Here is a 15950-nt window from a genome sequence, read left to right on the forward strand (position 1 = left end):
TTATTTATCTGCTCAATATTAATATGTTAATGCATTAATTGAATAATTTAGTTAATCAAAATGGTTAAATGTAGTGACCTCTACCACACGACCTGACAGTGCTATATGTTTAATGCCCTATACTGCTCTATAAAGGCCTAGTATTCTACCCAGTAGGATATTTGCACATTATTGTCTCCTTGTTTGTCTTATTCTTTGTGTTTGTTTGGTGTGTGTGTGTGTGTGTGCATGCAGGTCATTTTCAGAGCTCTTGATCCTGTGTTTAAGATTCCTGACCCCTACAGCCAGAAAATCCAGAGTAAGTACCTAACAATTCTTAAAGGCATTCCTTTTATCCCAGCATGAAGCCATCTTTGTACTTCTAGACACATCAGCGGAAGTGTATGTATGCCATGAGAGTGTGTGTTTGTGTGTGTGTGTGTATATAAGAGATCAGGAACAAATCAGCAAAAACAGCACAGGTCTATATTCTTTCATGTTTGTAATTGAAATTGTATGTATAGCTCATTTTACCAGGATGCACATGTTCACACTCACCATGAATGTTTGGACAGGATGTGACATCCTAAATATGAATGGACAACTGCACATTCCCACCATTTTTATAAATAAACCATATGACCAAGGTGGTCTTTACTTCCATGACAATGCAAAAGTAATGGTTGTCCTTCAAAACAAAGGGAAACAGTGCAGTCACTTCTAAAAGTAGTGCAGTCACATCCGCGACAGTGCAGTCACATCTGCGACAGTGCAGTCACATCCGCGACAGTGCAGTCACATCCGCGACAGTGCAGTCACATCTGGACAGTGCAGTCACATCCGCGACAGTGCAGTCACTTCTAAAAGTAGTGCAGTCACAACCACAACAGTACAGTCACAACCGCGACATTGCAGTCACATCCGCGACAGTGCAGTCACATCCGCGACAGTGCAGTCACATCCGCGACAGTGCAGTCACATCCGCGACAGTGCAGTCACTTCTAAAAGTAGTGCAGTCACAACCACGACAGTGTATTCACATCCGCAACAGTGCAGTCACAACCACAACAGTGCAGTCACATCCGCGACAGTGTAGTCACATCCATCCGCGACAGTGCAGTCACAACCATCTGCGACAGTGCAGTCACAACCACAACAGTGCAGTCACAACCACGACAGTGCAGTCACATCCGCAACAGTGCAGTCACATCCGCGACAGTGCAGTCTCATCCATCCGCAACAGTGCAATCACATCCGCGACAGTGCAGTCACTTCTAAAATTAGTGCAGTCACAACCGCAACAGTGCAGTCACATCCGCGACAGTGCAGTCACATCCGCGACAGTGCAGTCACTTCTAAAAGTAGTGCAGTCACAACCGCAACAGTGCAGTCACATCCGCGACAGTGCAGTCACAACCGCAACAGTGCAGTCACATCCGCGACAGTGCAGTCACATCCGCGACAGTGCAGTCACTTCTAAAAGTAGTGCAGTCACAACCACAACAGTGCAGTCACAACCGCAACAGTGCAGTCACATCCGCGACAGTGCAGTCACAACCGCGACAGTGCAGTCACTTCTAAAAGTAGTGCAGTCACAACCGCAACAGTGCAGTCACATCCGCGACAGTGCAGTCACAACCGCAACAGTGCAGTCACATCCGCGACAGTGCAGTCACAACCGCAACAGTGCAGTCACATCCGCAACAGTGCAGTCACATCCGCGACAGTGCAGTCACAACCGCAACAGTGCAGTCACATCCGCGACAGTGCAGTCACAACCGCAACAGTGCTGTCACAACCGCAACAGTGCTGTCACAACCGCGACAGTGCAGTCACTGCTGATAGCAGTACAGTTATACTGCAGGATCCTCCTGTGCGAGCAGCTCTCAGTGAAAGTGTGTTACCATGTGTGTTTGTAGACCTGCTGAGAATAACCAACCTACGTGTGCAAATGCTGAAGTTACACACACTCGGCGATGACCTGCTGGATGGCCGTGAGGAGGTGAAGCGGAAGTATTACTACGCCCTGTATGACATGGTTGTCCGGGGCAACTGCTTCTGCTATGGCCACGCCTCAGAGTGTGCGCCAGTTATAGAAAACGAGGAGGCAGATGAAGGAATGGTGAGGAACGTCAGACAGCATCAAAACTGACCGACCTCACAGCCAGCACTGATACACTGATACTGTGTGCGTGTGTTTGTGTGTACACCTGCTCACACAGGTTCACGGCCACTGTATGTGTAAACATCACACTACTGGACTGAACTGTGAGGTATGTGAGGAGTTTTATCAGGATGCGCCCTGGAGACCCGCGGAAGGCCGGAACACCAATGCGTGCAAGAGTATGTGCCCTGGAGACACACACATCCCCCCCCCACACACACACACACACACATTCTAACATGCACATAATCACAAAAACACTGTATTTGCCACCTTGAGCCCTTGAGCAAGGCCCTGATCCTGTCTTCTTAGGGAGACTGTAGCAGGTCTAAACCTGCCCTCTGACCTCTGCATTTTTCACTTTTAGACAAAACAAATCTTTACATTAAGGTACATTAACTGACCTGTCTGTCAGTGTTGTCTTTTGGCCCCAATTCTGACCAAAGTTTCCTGTAAACTGGGATCTCTGCCACTGCTGGTAGACCGGTATGACCGTACTCTTCCATACACCTGCAGATCCACCTACTTCTTCACACTGTGGTCTTGGATACACCCAAATGCGATCACTCCTTTTAGCCAATCATTACCTGTATCTGCTTTGTAACCCATGTTCCACACATTCAACGAGACCCTCACTGCACTGTTCCACCTCTTCTCAATCTATGAATCCCCTCGCACACCCCACATTTTATTTTATTTATAGCCCCATCATCCTCGAGTAGTGCCAACTGCAAGAGCCTGAAGTTACTACCACCTTAAACACACAATACTATAACCAGGGTCTTAATAATACTATAATTAGTGATTTTAGTAATTTATTAGTAATTTTAAAATGAAATATTACCTAATAAACTCCAAAAATATAAATGTCCTAAATTTCCTTAAGTATTTGTTTACTTTTGTTTTTGAGAACATGCCATTTGAACATTCATGTTATTAAGTCTGATCATGTCCTGTCTGATGTTCTACAGCTTTTCCGTTTTTTTGAGACATCTACAGCTCCATTCGTCGTTCTAGACATACACAGATTAGCCATAACATTAGTACCATGGACAGGTGAACTGAAAAACATTGATTACGTTCATCTACAGTGGCTCCTGTCAAGTGAACAGTCAGTTCTTGAAGGTGATGGAGGTGTTGAAGCAGGAAAAATGGGCAAGTAAGAATCTGAGAGACTTTGACAAGGACCTAACTCTGATGTTCTAGATAATGACTGGGTCAGAACATCTCCAGAACATTAGGCAGGTCTTGTGAGGTGTTTCCGGTATGCAGTGGTCAGTTCCTACCAAAAGTGGTGAACCGGCGACAAGGTCATGGGTGCCCAAGGCTCATTGATACTAATGGAGGCCTCACCTCACAACTTACAGGGATGTTTTGCTGCCAGAGGTCTTGTAGAGTCCATGCCTGGAATGGTCAGATTTGTTGTGGTGGCACAAGGAGGACCTACTTAATATTAGGCAGATTAGTGGTGTTAATGTTATGGTATTATACCACACCCACCTACAGTATAAATTTAGACATGTGTTATTAACATATATGTGATTAAAGTATTTGGTTCTTGTTCCTTTACTCTCTCTCTCTCTCTCTCTCTCTCTCTCTCTCTCTCTGTCTCTGTCTCTCTCTCTCTCTCTCTCTCTCTCTCTCTCTCTCTCTCTCTCTGTCTCTGTCTCTCTCTCTCTCTTTCTCTCTCTCTGTCTCTGTCTCTGTCTCTCTCTCTTTCTCTCTCTCTCTCTCTCTCTCTCTCTCTGTCTCTGTCTCTGTCTCTCTCTCTTTCTCTCTCTCTCTCTCTCTCTCTCTCTCTCTGTCTCTGTCTCTCTCTCTCTCTCTCTCTCTCTCTCTCTCTGTCTCAGAGTGTGAGTGTAACTATCACTCTAACGAGTGTCACTTTGACATGGCCGTGTATCTCTCATCTGGGAACGTGAGCGGAGGAGTGTGTGATAATTGTCAGCACAACACACAGGGCCAGCACTGTGACGACTGTAAGCCCTTCTATTACCAACACGCCAACAGACACCTCCGAGACCCTCACATCTGCGAACGTGAGTGTGTGTGTTCAGTATGGAGCTGTGTGAGAGCTGTGTCAGTCAGTGTGAAAGTGTATTGTGTCCACTGAGATCTTCACTGAGATAAACAGGAGTGTTCACTATTAGATGTGTGTTGTAAAGGAGATGCACTATTTAAATGCAATTATTATATGATTAAACTTACTTATGTAATTTACTTTTTTCTATTAGTATGAGTAAAATAATATAATAATAATATTACTAGTACTACTAATAATAATAATAATTATTATTTGTTATAGCACATTTCACATATAAAAGTACTTCACAAAGTGCTTTAAAAGAAAAAACATGTAGACTGTGCAAGCAAACAAAAAAATAAATAAAATGAATATAAATACAAATACAGTACAGGTTATGGTGATAAAATAAAACAGTTAAATAATGGATAAAGATAATATGAAAAAGCAATAATATTAGTAATAAAACTAATATTAGTCCTAACGCTAACCCTAACCCTAACCCCTAACTCTAACCCTAACCCCTAACTCTAACCCTAACTCTAACCCTAACCCCTAACTCTAACCCTAACCCCAACCTTAACTCTAACCCTAATCCCAACCTTAACTCTAAACCTAACCCAAACCTTAACTCTAAACCCTAACTCTAACCCTAGCCCTAACTCTAAGCCGAACCCTAACCTTAAATCTAACCCTAAACCCTAACCCTAACCCTAACCCTAACTCTAACCCTAACCCTAATAAAAAAAAATCGTAAAATGAATATGGAATGATATGGAATGGAATGAAATGGAGTAATAATGTTAAATATTGGGAGAATACTGGCCCTCAAGCCCCTTGTATACGCATGCTTCTCAGTTCGAATCTGCCCTTTCGTTCGAAAATACGAAAGGTTAAATTAGTGCAATATAATAGAAATATGTAAAATTACTCTCTCTCTCTCTCTCTCTCTCTCTCTATATATATATATATATATATATATATATATATATACTTTAACTTGGACTGCTCCGTTAGTTTAGATCGTCTATTTAAATGATAAAAAATAAATGTAAAGATTTTAACTTATTTTAAGATTTTTGTTATGAGATTTTATAATAATGTATAGTGTGTATAATAAGTGCATACGTGTGTGTGTGTTCATGTATTTATATGTGCATCACGTTTATGTGTTTGCAGCATGTGACTGTGACCCACATGGCTCTTTGAATGACGGTGTGTGTGACAGTGTAACAGACGTCCCGAGGGGACTGATTGCTGGACAGTGTCGCTGTAAGCCCAACGTTGAGGGGGAGCGCTGTGATCACTGCAAACAGGGACACTACGGACTCAGCAACAACCCACTGGGCTGCCTGCGTGAGGACAAACACACACACACACACACACGCACACAGGGGGATCAATATCTGACTTTACAATAATGTGATAGATAACAGTTCTTTGGGAAACAATTCAGTGCATCAGAACCTCTCATACTGTATTGTGTTTATTTATTTATTTGTTTGTTTATTTATTTATTTTACATCATTTGTAACTTTTGGAGCTAGCACTAGCTCTCAACACTAGGAGGGTAAGTACTTAACACTAGTCTCCTACAGTAAATGTGAAGCCAGAGATTCTAACTGATTGGTGCAGGCAAACAGCTTCCTACAGACTAGTGCATAAGTGAAACGCACCAAACATGCATATCATCATAAACCTGTTTTACATCATTATTTTATGAGGTTGTTAACTGTGGAAGCCTTCCTGTTTATATAACTGTGTGTGTGTGTGTCTTCAGCATGCAGCTGTAATCCTCTGGGCACACTCCCAGGAGGAAACCCTTGTGACACTGAAACAGGACGCTGCTTCTGCAAACGTCTTGTCACCGGCCAGTACTGTGATCAGTGTCGGGTGAGGAAGTGTGTGTGTGTGTGTGTGTGTGTGTATGTGCATGTGTGTGTAATGTATGTTAACATTACTTTCTCTCTCTGTGTCTCTTAGCCTCAGTTCTGGGGCCTCAGTAATGATATGGACGGCTGTCGACCATGTGACTGCGATTTAGGCGGGGCTATGAATAATGAGTAAGAAAGAATGTCACGCGGTGTCAGAGACCACCTACACAAGTTTATTAGTCTGTGAAAAATGCCAGGACAGGCCATCGTAAATGGAAACAGTAACTGATTACAGAGCGTTTTTTTTTTGTTTTTTTTTGTTTTTTGAGTAAACTCAACTTCTCCTAACTTACATTCCTAACTTTGGCATCTCAGTTGGATCATCAGCACATATTGGGTTGAGCCTCAGAAACACCAGAAATGATCTGAGCTGAAACGGATTGGATTAAATGCTGTGTAAGATGTTTAGTCTGTGGCTCCGCCCCCTCAATGCGTTTACTGTTTATTCCCATCTGCAGTTTCAGAAATCCTCTCCCTATCACATGATGTCATCAGGCTGGAAGTCTGGAAGTCTTATGACAGTGGAGCGCTGAGCCCTTTCAGGGATTTGACCTCATGATCTCCTCACACTTGATGAGCAGCAGTTAGACCGTAGGGCTGGTCTAGAGCTGTGAAATTACAATTCTGAGTAAATTTGCTTTCCTGGACACTTAAATGTACATAGCTTCATAGCTGTACATGGCAACTGTCTAACTGCCTGCCTGTCAAAAGACAGGAGATCGTAAGTTTGAAACTTACACTACAGCCCTCAATAGCCAGGAGTTTAAGAACAGAAAGGCCTCCTGCCATGTGATGGGGGGAGTTCTAACCTGCAGACGGGGAGGAACACGGGCTACACATTTTACACAATAATTAATCAATCAATCAATTACTTACTAATGAGACTCAATTCAATATGTAATATGTTTTAGGGGCAACGCTGACTGCAATTAAAGCACTGGGCTATTCATGATAGGGTTGTGGGTTCGATACTTGGGCTTAGCAAGCTGCTACTGTTGGGCCCATGAGGAAAGCCCTGCCCTGTCTTCCCTGTCAGTCCCTTCTCTATGACTGCCCACCACTCCGGGCTTGTGTGCTCACTGTCCACTGTGTGTCCACTGTACATTTTGCTCACTAGCGCGTATGTGTATGTTCACTGCACGGATGGGTTGAAGGCAGACAGTTAGACATTTGACTAAACTAAGTTGAGCTAAATTAAAAAATGCTCTGTAATCCATTACTGTATCATTTTAAGTTAGCTTGACAAAAAAAAGAAAAATTTGTGCAGATTTAAATATGGCATTTGTACAATGTTAATTTGGGGTCATAAGCTTGCATTATTTGCTACTAGTTTACAGTTTGCTCTCTCTCTCTCTCTCTCTCTCTCTCTCTCTCTCTCTCTCTCTCTTCCCCTTTGACTTTCTGTAGTTGTTCTCCAGTAACAGGACAGTGCGTGTGTAGAGAGCACATGTTTGGCCGGCGCTGTGACCAGGTGGAGTCGGGCTATTATTTTGCTGCCCTCGACCACTACATCTACGAGGCTGAGGATGCCGCATTCCAACCGGTCAGCCCCATCCCAGACACGATTTACTCTTACTTCTAGGTCTTTCTTCTAAGTCTTGAAAGCATACTTAATCCGGTACTGTACTGTTTTATTGATTAAGCATCACTTCTTACATCACTTATAATAATCTGAGTTCAGTTCCCTTCTACTGCCACACATAAATGTTTATGTTTATGAAAACTGCGTGTGAAATTCATAAATTAATGAACCCATTTAATCTAAAACTCCACCTGAATCAGTACAGGCACAACACAACCTACATGATTCTTATTAAAAAATGACACCTAATTACACTATGTGTCCAAATATTTGTGGACAGCCAATTCAGCTACTTTAAGTTGCACCCATCGCTGACACAGGTGTGCACACACACAGCTTGTCTAGTCTCAGTAGAGAAGTACTGCTAATATAATAGGACTCTCTGGAGTAGGTAATCATGAACCTATTGGCACAATGCTGCCTAATGCCAGGTGTGGACTAGAGGGGTATTAAGCCCCCTAGCATTGAGCTGTGGAGCAGTGGAAGAACTGTGTTCTCTGGAATGATGTTTGGTGCTCCATCCAGTACTTTTGGGATGGGGTGGGTAGTTGAGGAAGAGGTGGGGTGGTGATTATCCAACATCCTGACTTTACTTAACACTTCACTTGTCACTAAGTGCAATCAAATGCTCACAGCAATACCCAAAATCAAGTACAAAGACTTACCTGAGCAATTTTTTATACTGTTGAAAAAGCAGGTGTCCCAATATCTTTGTCCATATAATGTAGTTAAATGTTGCATTGATTTATGTGTAATTCCTCAATTACACAAAATTACACCAAAAAACTGAATTATTTAAAGTAGTATTAGGTAAGAATTGGGATTTTTGCTCTGGAGCTACCCCCACAGTTGGGGAGGGTGATGCACTTTTACACCCTTGCTACAAAGTGTGCTTTGAGCGCCCCCACATGAAAAGTTGTAGACGTGCTGAGACCTACAGAGGCCGCATCTAAAGGGGAAGAAGCATGTGGGCTGAGGTGGTAGCGTAATATTACATGTGACCAATTAACAACACACACATTTTTGATTGGAATTAAGACCTGTACTTTTATTTATTGTGTACACTGACTCTTTTAGAGCTTCACAAGCTCAACAAAACATTTAGGTGGAGTTAATTAAATGAGTTAATCTCACCTCCAGTATGAGTCTGAGACCAGTTTGCCTGCTCTGTGCTCAGATGTACAGTGTCTCAATGTCTGAAGGCCGGTGGTTGATCTAAATGAGCCACAGTACAGAATGATAGATGTGTTTATTCAGTGTGTAATGATTGTGTAACAGGGAGTGAAGGTGGTCCCAAGGCCACTGCCTGTGGATCGTCACCCCACTTGGACTGGCTCTGGCTTTGCAAATGTGCCTGAAGGAGAAACCCTCACATTCACCATTGACAATGTGCCACAGTCTATGGAGTACAACCTGCTGATCCGCTACGAACCGCAGGTAACACAGACACACACACACACACACATGCTTACATTCAAATGCATAGTATGACCTGCATACGTCTGTGTGTTGATTTTGTATGTGTGTGTGTAGTTGCCAGATGTGTGGGAGCAGGTGATGGTGAATGTACAGCGAACAGGATTTCCTTCATCATCTGCGCACTGTTCACCTCCTTATGCTGACCAGCAAAGTGCTTCACTTCCCCCAGGATACAGGTAATTTATGCATGTGTGTGTGTGTATTTAACCCATATAAACATAAAGTCAGTGGTCAGTGAGAGTGTCTACCTGTAACTAACTTTATATAACATTAGAATAAACCCAAAATAAACATAAAGTCAGTGGTCAGTGAGAGTGTCTACCTGCAATTAACTTTATATAACATTAGAAAAAATCTAAATAAACATAAAGTCAGTGGTCAGTGAGAGTGTCTACCTGTAATTAATTCTATATAATAAAGCCATATAAACATAAAGTCAGTGGTCAGTGAGTGTCTATCTGTAATTAACTCTATATAACATTAGAATAAACCCATATAAACATAAAGTCAGTGGTCAGTGAGTGTCTATCTGTAATTAACTCTATATAACATTAGAATAGACCCAAATAAACATAAAGTCAGTGGTCAGTGAGAGTGTCTACCTGTAATTAACTCTATATAACATTAGAATAAACCCAAATAAACATAAAGTCAGTGGTCAGTGAGAGTGTCTACCTGTAAAACCCTATATAACATTAGAATAAACCCTAATAATCATAAAGTCAGTGGTCAGTGAGAGTGTCTACCTGTAATTAACTCTATAACATTAGAATAAACCCAAATAAACACAAAGTCAGTGGTCAGTGAGAGTGTCTACCTGTAATTAACTCTATAACATTAGAATAAACCCAAATAAACATAAAGTCAGTGGTCAGTGAGAGTGTCTACCTATAAAGCATTAGCTTGTTTTTGCAGGTATGTGGTTCTGCCCAGACCAGTGTGTTTGGAAACGGGACAGACATACACAGTGGAAATGTTGCTGGCTCTTTATTCATCACAGGATCATCATCAGTATCCACACATGCTCATCGACTCTGTGAGTGTCCCTCTGTCAACACGTACACAGTTGTAGGGTCTATAGCTTATTCTAACCATCTAAACTACCTGTGGTCAAACACATACTGTATACACTAATCTGAACATTGGTATGAAAGCTGGGCTGTACTGTGTGTAGATCGTGCTGGTGCCCGTGGTCAGGGATTTGGAGCTGTTCTCAGGATCGTCTGACAGACAGGCAGCCTGGGAGATGTTTCAGAAGTACCGCTGTCTAGAGCAAGGCCAGAGCGTCCAGAAAACTCCCATGAGCGACATCTGCAGAGAGTACATCTTCAGCGCATCTGCCCTGCTGCACCAGGGAGCCATGGGTCAGGACACATACACACACCATACATTCATTTCAGTCACACAGTTACAAATGCTCTGCTCTGAATCAGGAGAGAGAAGCTGGTTAGCATTACATTAGTTAGACAAGACAAGACAAGACAAGCATATTCACCATTAGTGTTGGACACAGCTGGAATTTGGCCTCTGCCTTTAACCCATCCATGCAGTGAACACACACATACACCTGTGAGCACACATGCCCGGAGCGGTGGGCAGCCTGTATTTGGACTCATAGTCAGGTATCCAGGCTTAGATAAGTTAGCCAGTAGGCTAAACATCACATGTTCCAGCTAACAGAGTCAATTTCAGGCACATTGAGTAGAGTGGCTCATCCAGATCCCTAGTTCTGTCCTTCACTTAAACTCTGCAACTACGGTGGGCTTGTTTTTTTTCCCCACCTGTTTTCAGAGGGTGACATCACCAATCAGTGAGCATTCACAGTACCCCCACCCTGTAGCTCTCTTAAATGCACATGGAGGAATGAGTTTATTTGGCCATGTGCTAGATAGACACAAAACAGAAATCGGACACATCAGACACATCTTCATCTTTAAATATCGTCCTCATTGTATTGTCAATATACCTCCCAAACCTCCCAAAACCCCCACTCATAGAATACCTCTCAGCTGGTCATTTTGCCCTGCATTGTAACTAGCTGTGGTGCATGCTTTGCTAGTTCCGACTATGCCGTCAGCATATGATGATTTGGGAGGAGACTGACGAGAGGGGAGAGAACTTTGAGAACTTTGGGCTGGAGCTCAGTTCCCCTTCTCTGATAAGTGGAGCCAGGAATAAGAGATTAGACATTAGTTAAAGAGAGGTGACGAGGTGTTTGAGGGTTGCCGAAAACTTGTCATGGACATGGGAACAAGGTAGAGACTGTATTTTTAGAATTTTAGAATGGGAGGAATATTTTTTTATTTCATAACACCAGTCAGATGTACAGCATGGTCCTATAGGTCCAGTTGTGCATACTTAGTGGTTTAAAAGATACATTACATTCATTTTCCCAGATAATAAATATCTATATCTTCATTATATTAGTATTTCATAATTGCAGGTTTAATAAATTGAATAATTAAATCAAAAGATTGGAATTAATGGAGTAAGTGCACTTGGATGGATTACAGTACAAAGTACAAGGTTTGTACACTGAAAATCACATAGAAAGAAAGTGTATATCCACAAAGACCCACCATCCTATTTAACCTTAAACACGAGGAGTCCCAGAGGGTTCTATGGAAATGGCCTATGAAATGGATGTAAATAATGTCAGTAATGCAGTAATAAGAGCTGAGAAGTGAAGTGTGGGCCCATGTACAGGGTTGAAGGGGTAAACCCTCTTCCCTGAATTCACCACCATCTTACTTTTTTGAGTCATTGTCATGTTGCATGGTCCACCTTCAGCTCTTATTACTGTTAAAATGTGTGTTTATATACTGTGTGTTATGTAAGACAGAGGTTTTCATGGTATTTGTTTCAAAGTGTATATCCACAAAGACCCCCCCCCCCTCCTATTTAACCTTAAACCCGAGGAGTCCCACAGGGTTCTGTTAAAATGGTTGTATGAAATGGATGTAAATATTGTCAGTAATGCAGTAATAAGAGCTGAGAAGTGAAGTGTGGGCCCACGTACAGGGTTGAAGGGGTTAAACCCTTTTCCCTGAATTCACCACCATCTTTCTTTTTTCTCTCTACTTTGTCCTTTCTATCTTTTGTCTTCATTACCCTGACATTACGACAGTAAATACTGTCAAGACTGTGTTTAGACTGCTGTAGTAAATATTTAGAAGGTATAATGTAGCTCAAGAGAGAGGTGTAAGTGGAGAGGAGTCAATGTCTAAGCCAACCAAGGAAACTTAGACAGGAAGTAAACACAGCCCATGGTCGAATACACAGTGTGAGGCAAGATGAGCAAGATGAATACACAGTGTGAGGCAAGATGAGGCACCTCAGAGTTGGACTTGCATGGTCAGAAACATCATGTTTGTGGTTTAATAGTATGTTTATGTTTATATGGTTTAATATTGCTTATTCTCTTTATAGTATTGATGTTTACAAGTCATATGCAGAACACCTCTCTCTAAATATCTCTCTCTCTGTCTCTGTTTTTCATACACACAGAGTGTCACTGTGACCCACGAGGCTCCCTGAGTTTAACGTGTGACTCTATCGGTGGCCAGTGTCCATGCCGTCTAAACGTGGTGGGTAAGAAGTGTGACACCTGCTCCCCTGGAACCTTCCAGCTTGGACCCTCTGGTTGCAGACGTGAGTATATGCATATACAGCCAGCACACACATATATAAGTTATTGTACTGTAAATGAAACAGCTGTGTGCTCTCCTTCAGCTTGTGAGTGTGACCCACTGGGCTCACGGAACGCCTTCTGCCACACCACCACGGGCCAGTGCTCATGCCTGCCAGGTGTGTATGGACGTCAGTGTGCACACTGCCTGCACAACCACTGGGGCTTTCCTCACTGCCAGGAATGCTTCTGCAATGGCCACAGCCAGCACTGCCACCCACAGACAGGACAGTGTCTGGAGTGTAGAGATCACACCGCCGGACACCATTGTGAGAGGTACGAGTATTAAAGAACCAGAAGAGGGGCATTAGGCTGTGCTAGACATGCAGAGAATTGACGTGTCTCTGTTTAGTTGATCTTCCAATCTTCCAAGCCAAGCATCTGTAAAGGGTAATAGTAGTGATGAGTTGGTTTCAAAGTTTATGTCATTCTATGTAATGTAACTCCTTGAATTATGGTATATTATTCATATTAATCAGCATATTGAACCAATGCCCAGTTGCTCCATGGTGTTGATCACAGGGTTGTGGGTTTGATACCTAAGTCTAAGCTGCTGTTGGTGGTTTTTGAGCAAGGCCCTTAACCCTCTCTGCTCTAGGGTCGCTGTAGCATGGCTAGCCTTGTGCTCTGACCTCAGAATTCTAATCTGATCTGTATGCATTAAAAGAAGAGCTTTGTCACACTAAATGTTTATATCACCACTGTCACACAAAAACCTCATATCTCCAAAATTGCAACTTTACAGAAGCAGAAAAACAAACTTCTTAACTTTCAGTGGAAGTCGATTTTTGGTCCAAGTCTTTATAGAGCATTTCTGTTGGTCCATTCATCCTTAAGTTTAGATACTATATACAAAGAACAACTGCTAGATTCACATCACAGTGGCAAAAATGGAGATACAAGATTTTTGTAAGACACTAATGATGTAGATTTGTATTTTAAAAAGTGAAACGTATTTTGGTTTTGCTAAATGTATACACATGTAGGAAAGAACTTTAGTAAATAAAACACAATACACAATATTAAGTCATAATTAAATTAATAGGTGTGGCACAAAAAAATACAAAGCGAAAAGGTGCAGGCTGAGTCTTTAGATAATTTAGCTTTTTCCTACCTAATTTTTGTACTCCTTTTTTTAGACAACGCAGTGACAAATCAGAACTGGAAGCTACAGCACCATTCCACACATTTCATGCATAATAAGGATCATTCATTTGGATCATTGTCCTGTTGCATGGTCCACCTCTGCTTCAGCTCTTATTACTGTTAAAATGTGTGTATATATACTGTATGTTATGTAAGACAGAGGTTTTCATGGGGTGTCTTACTTGTTTCACATGATTGCAGCTCCAGTGCAAAACTAAAATTAAATGTGGGGTATATTTAGTTACTGAACTGCAATCTTTATTGCTCACATCTGCTGATTGTGGTCATATTGCTTTAACAGGTGAAATAGCAATAAGTGACTGTAAGTGACTGCAGCTTAGCTATTGTGACACCAACAATCACTTTGCTGCACTTTACCTTATTAAAGTCCCTTAATCACAACCTCCCTAGGTGTGAAAGCGGTTACCACGGAAATGCGTTGCTAGGTAGCGGGGAGCAGTGTCGGCCATGTATGTGTCCTGATGGCCCGGGGAGCGGCAGGCAGTTTGCTGACACCTGCTACCAGAACCCCAACTCACGCCAGTTGGTCTGTGTTTGCAGCCCAGGATATAAAGGTAAAGGAACACCTGCCTACTGTGTGACACGATGCCCACATGTGGGCGCAATGTTGGACTAAGGCACTGTCACTATGATCAGAGGATTGATGGTTCGAATCCTGGTCATGCTGTTAGCCATGGACAGCCGAGGCCCTGGGAGAACACAATTGGCCTTTTTTTTAATTAGCTGCATGTCCACGTTGCTCATACTACAATGAATCTTTGGATCAATACCAAACATCATCTTCTTTTTTCTCTGAAGGGCCCAGGTGTGATGAATGCACACCTGGTTATTATGGCAACCCTCAAGTGGTGGGTGGGCGCTGCCATCCCTGTCAGTGTAACGGAAACATTGACATGCACGACCCGGGGGCCTGCGACTCCCACACGGGCGTCTGCCTCAGGTGCCTCTTCCACACTGAGGGCCACAGGTGTCAGCACTGCAGCCGTGGTTACCACGGAGACGCCAACACTCAGAGCTGCCAGAGTAAGTGTGTTTGGTTTTAGACATTTAAAGATTAGACAGTGTATACAAATGTGCTGTCATATGCACTATATGGACAAAAGTAATGGGACACTTACACATTACACCTACAGGAGCTTTTATGACATCCCATTCTAAACCCCTAGGCATTAATACAGAGTTGCCCCTCTGCCCCCTTACCACCCCTATCGTACGGCTCTAACAGCTGTAGGTTTGGAGCTCTGCAGTTATTGAGTCAGTTGGAGGCTTTTCTGCACTCTGCTCTGAGCTCAGCACTCGGCCCTGACCCCGCTCTGTAACTTTACGTGGTCTGACAGACACTCGGTGGCTGAGTTGCTCTCTGTGGTTCCTCTAAACGCTTCCACTGTTCAATAATAACACCACTCACAGCTGATGGAGGAAGATCTAGGAGGGAGGAAGTTTCACCAGCTGACTTGTTGCTGTTGTTGCAGGCAGTGGCAATAGGACTGAATAAAACACCTGAATGAAGGAATTGAAGATCCCAATACTTTTGTTCACTCAGAAGGAGTCCACTCTCTGAGCTTATTAATTCAGTACCAGCTGTTCTGTGCTCCATCTGTGCCACATGTGCCTACCAAGGACCAAAATACTTCTCTGGATGGGAAAAATAACAGAGATGTAAAACATGATGCCTACAGTCTGAGAGAGTGTGTGTAGAAGGATGTGGCTTCCTACACATATAATGAGGCACATACTGGCCTTTGACCTCCCAAACTAGCAGAGAAATCGTGGGAAAAGTGTGGGGGTGCCCTGTGGTAGAGGCTGGATTTAAACTGGGAGAAAAGTGTGGGGAAAGTAAACAGGATGAAAGAAGATGAAAGAAATATCAGTATTTATAAGAAATTTGCATATTTGAATGTTTATAAAAAACTGTAGCTTTGAAAATGGGCACA

The 15950-nt window shown here is 42.7% G+C and overlaps 1 protein-coding gene across 6 annotated transcripts in view; it reads left to right on the forward strand.

Annotated features, from left to right (window-relative positions):
* The window catches only part of lamb1b (laminin, beta 1b), a 54285-nt gene that overhangs the window by 26330 nt on the left and 12005 nt on the right, over positions 1-15950 (forward strand). For all 6 annotated transcript variants that reach the window (XM_072674166.1, XM_072674169.1, XM_072674164.1 and 3 more), the window contains 16 exons: positions 235-298; positions 1899-2101; positions 2202-2322; positions 3994-4182; positions 5346-5522; positions 5947-6059; positions 6150-6229; positions 7508-7643; positions 8961-9119; positions 9216-9337; positions 10077-10197; positions 10336-10525; positions 12669-12812; positions 12894-13125; positions 14407-14570; positions 14815-15039. In XM_072674166.1, the coding sequence (XP_072530267.1) occupies positions 235-298; positions 1899-2101; positions 2202-2322; positions 3994-4182; positions 5346-5522; positions 5947-6059; positions 6150-6229; positions 7508-7643; positions 8961-9119; positions 9216-9337; positions 10077-10197; positions 10336-10525; positions 12669-12812; positions 12894-13125; positions 14407-14570; positions 14815-15039 (2440 nt within the window). The remainder of the gene's footprint in view (positions 1-234; positions 299-1898; positions 2102-2201; positions 2323-3993; positions 4183-5345; positions 5523-5946; positions 6060-6149; positions 6230-7507; positions 7644-8960; positions 9120-9215; positions 9338-10076; positions 10198-10335; positions 10526-12668; positions 12813-12893; positions 13126-14406; positions 14571-14814; positions 15040-15950) is intronic.

The sequence above is a fragment of the Salminus brasiliensis genome, chromosome 2 (genome assembly GCF_030463535.1).
Source record: "Salminus brasiliensis chromosome 2, fSalBra1.hap2, whole genome shotgun sequence".
Taxonomy (NCBI): Eukaryota; Metazoa; Chordata; class Actinopteri; order Characiformes; family Bryconidae; genus Salminus; species Salminus brasiliensis.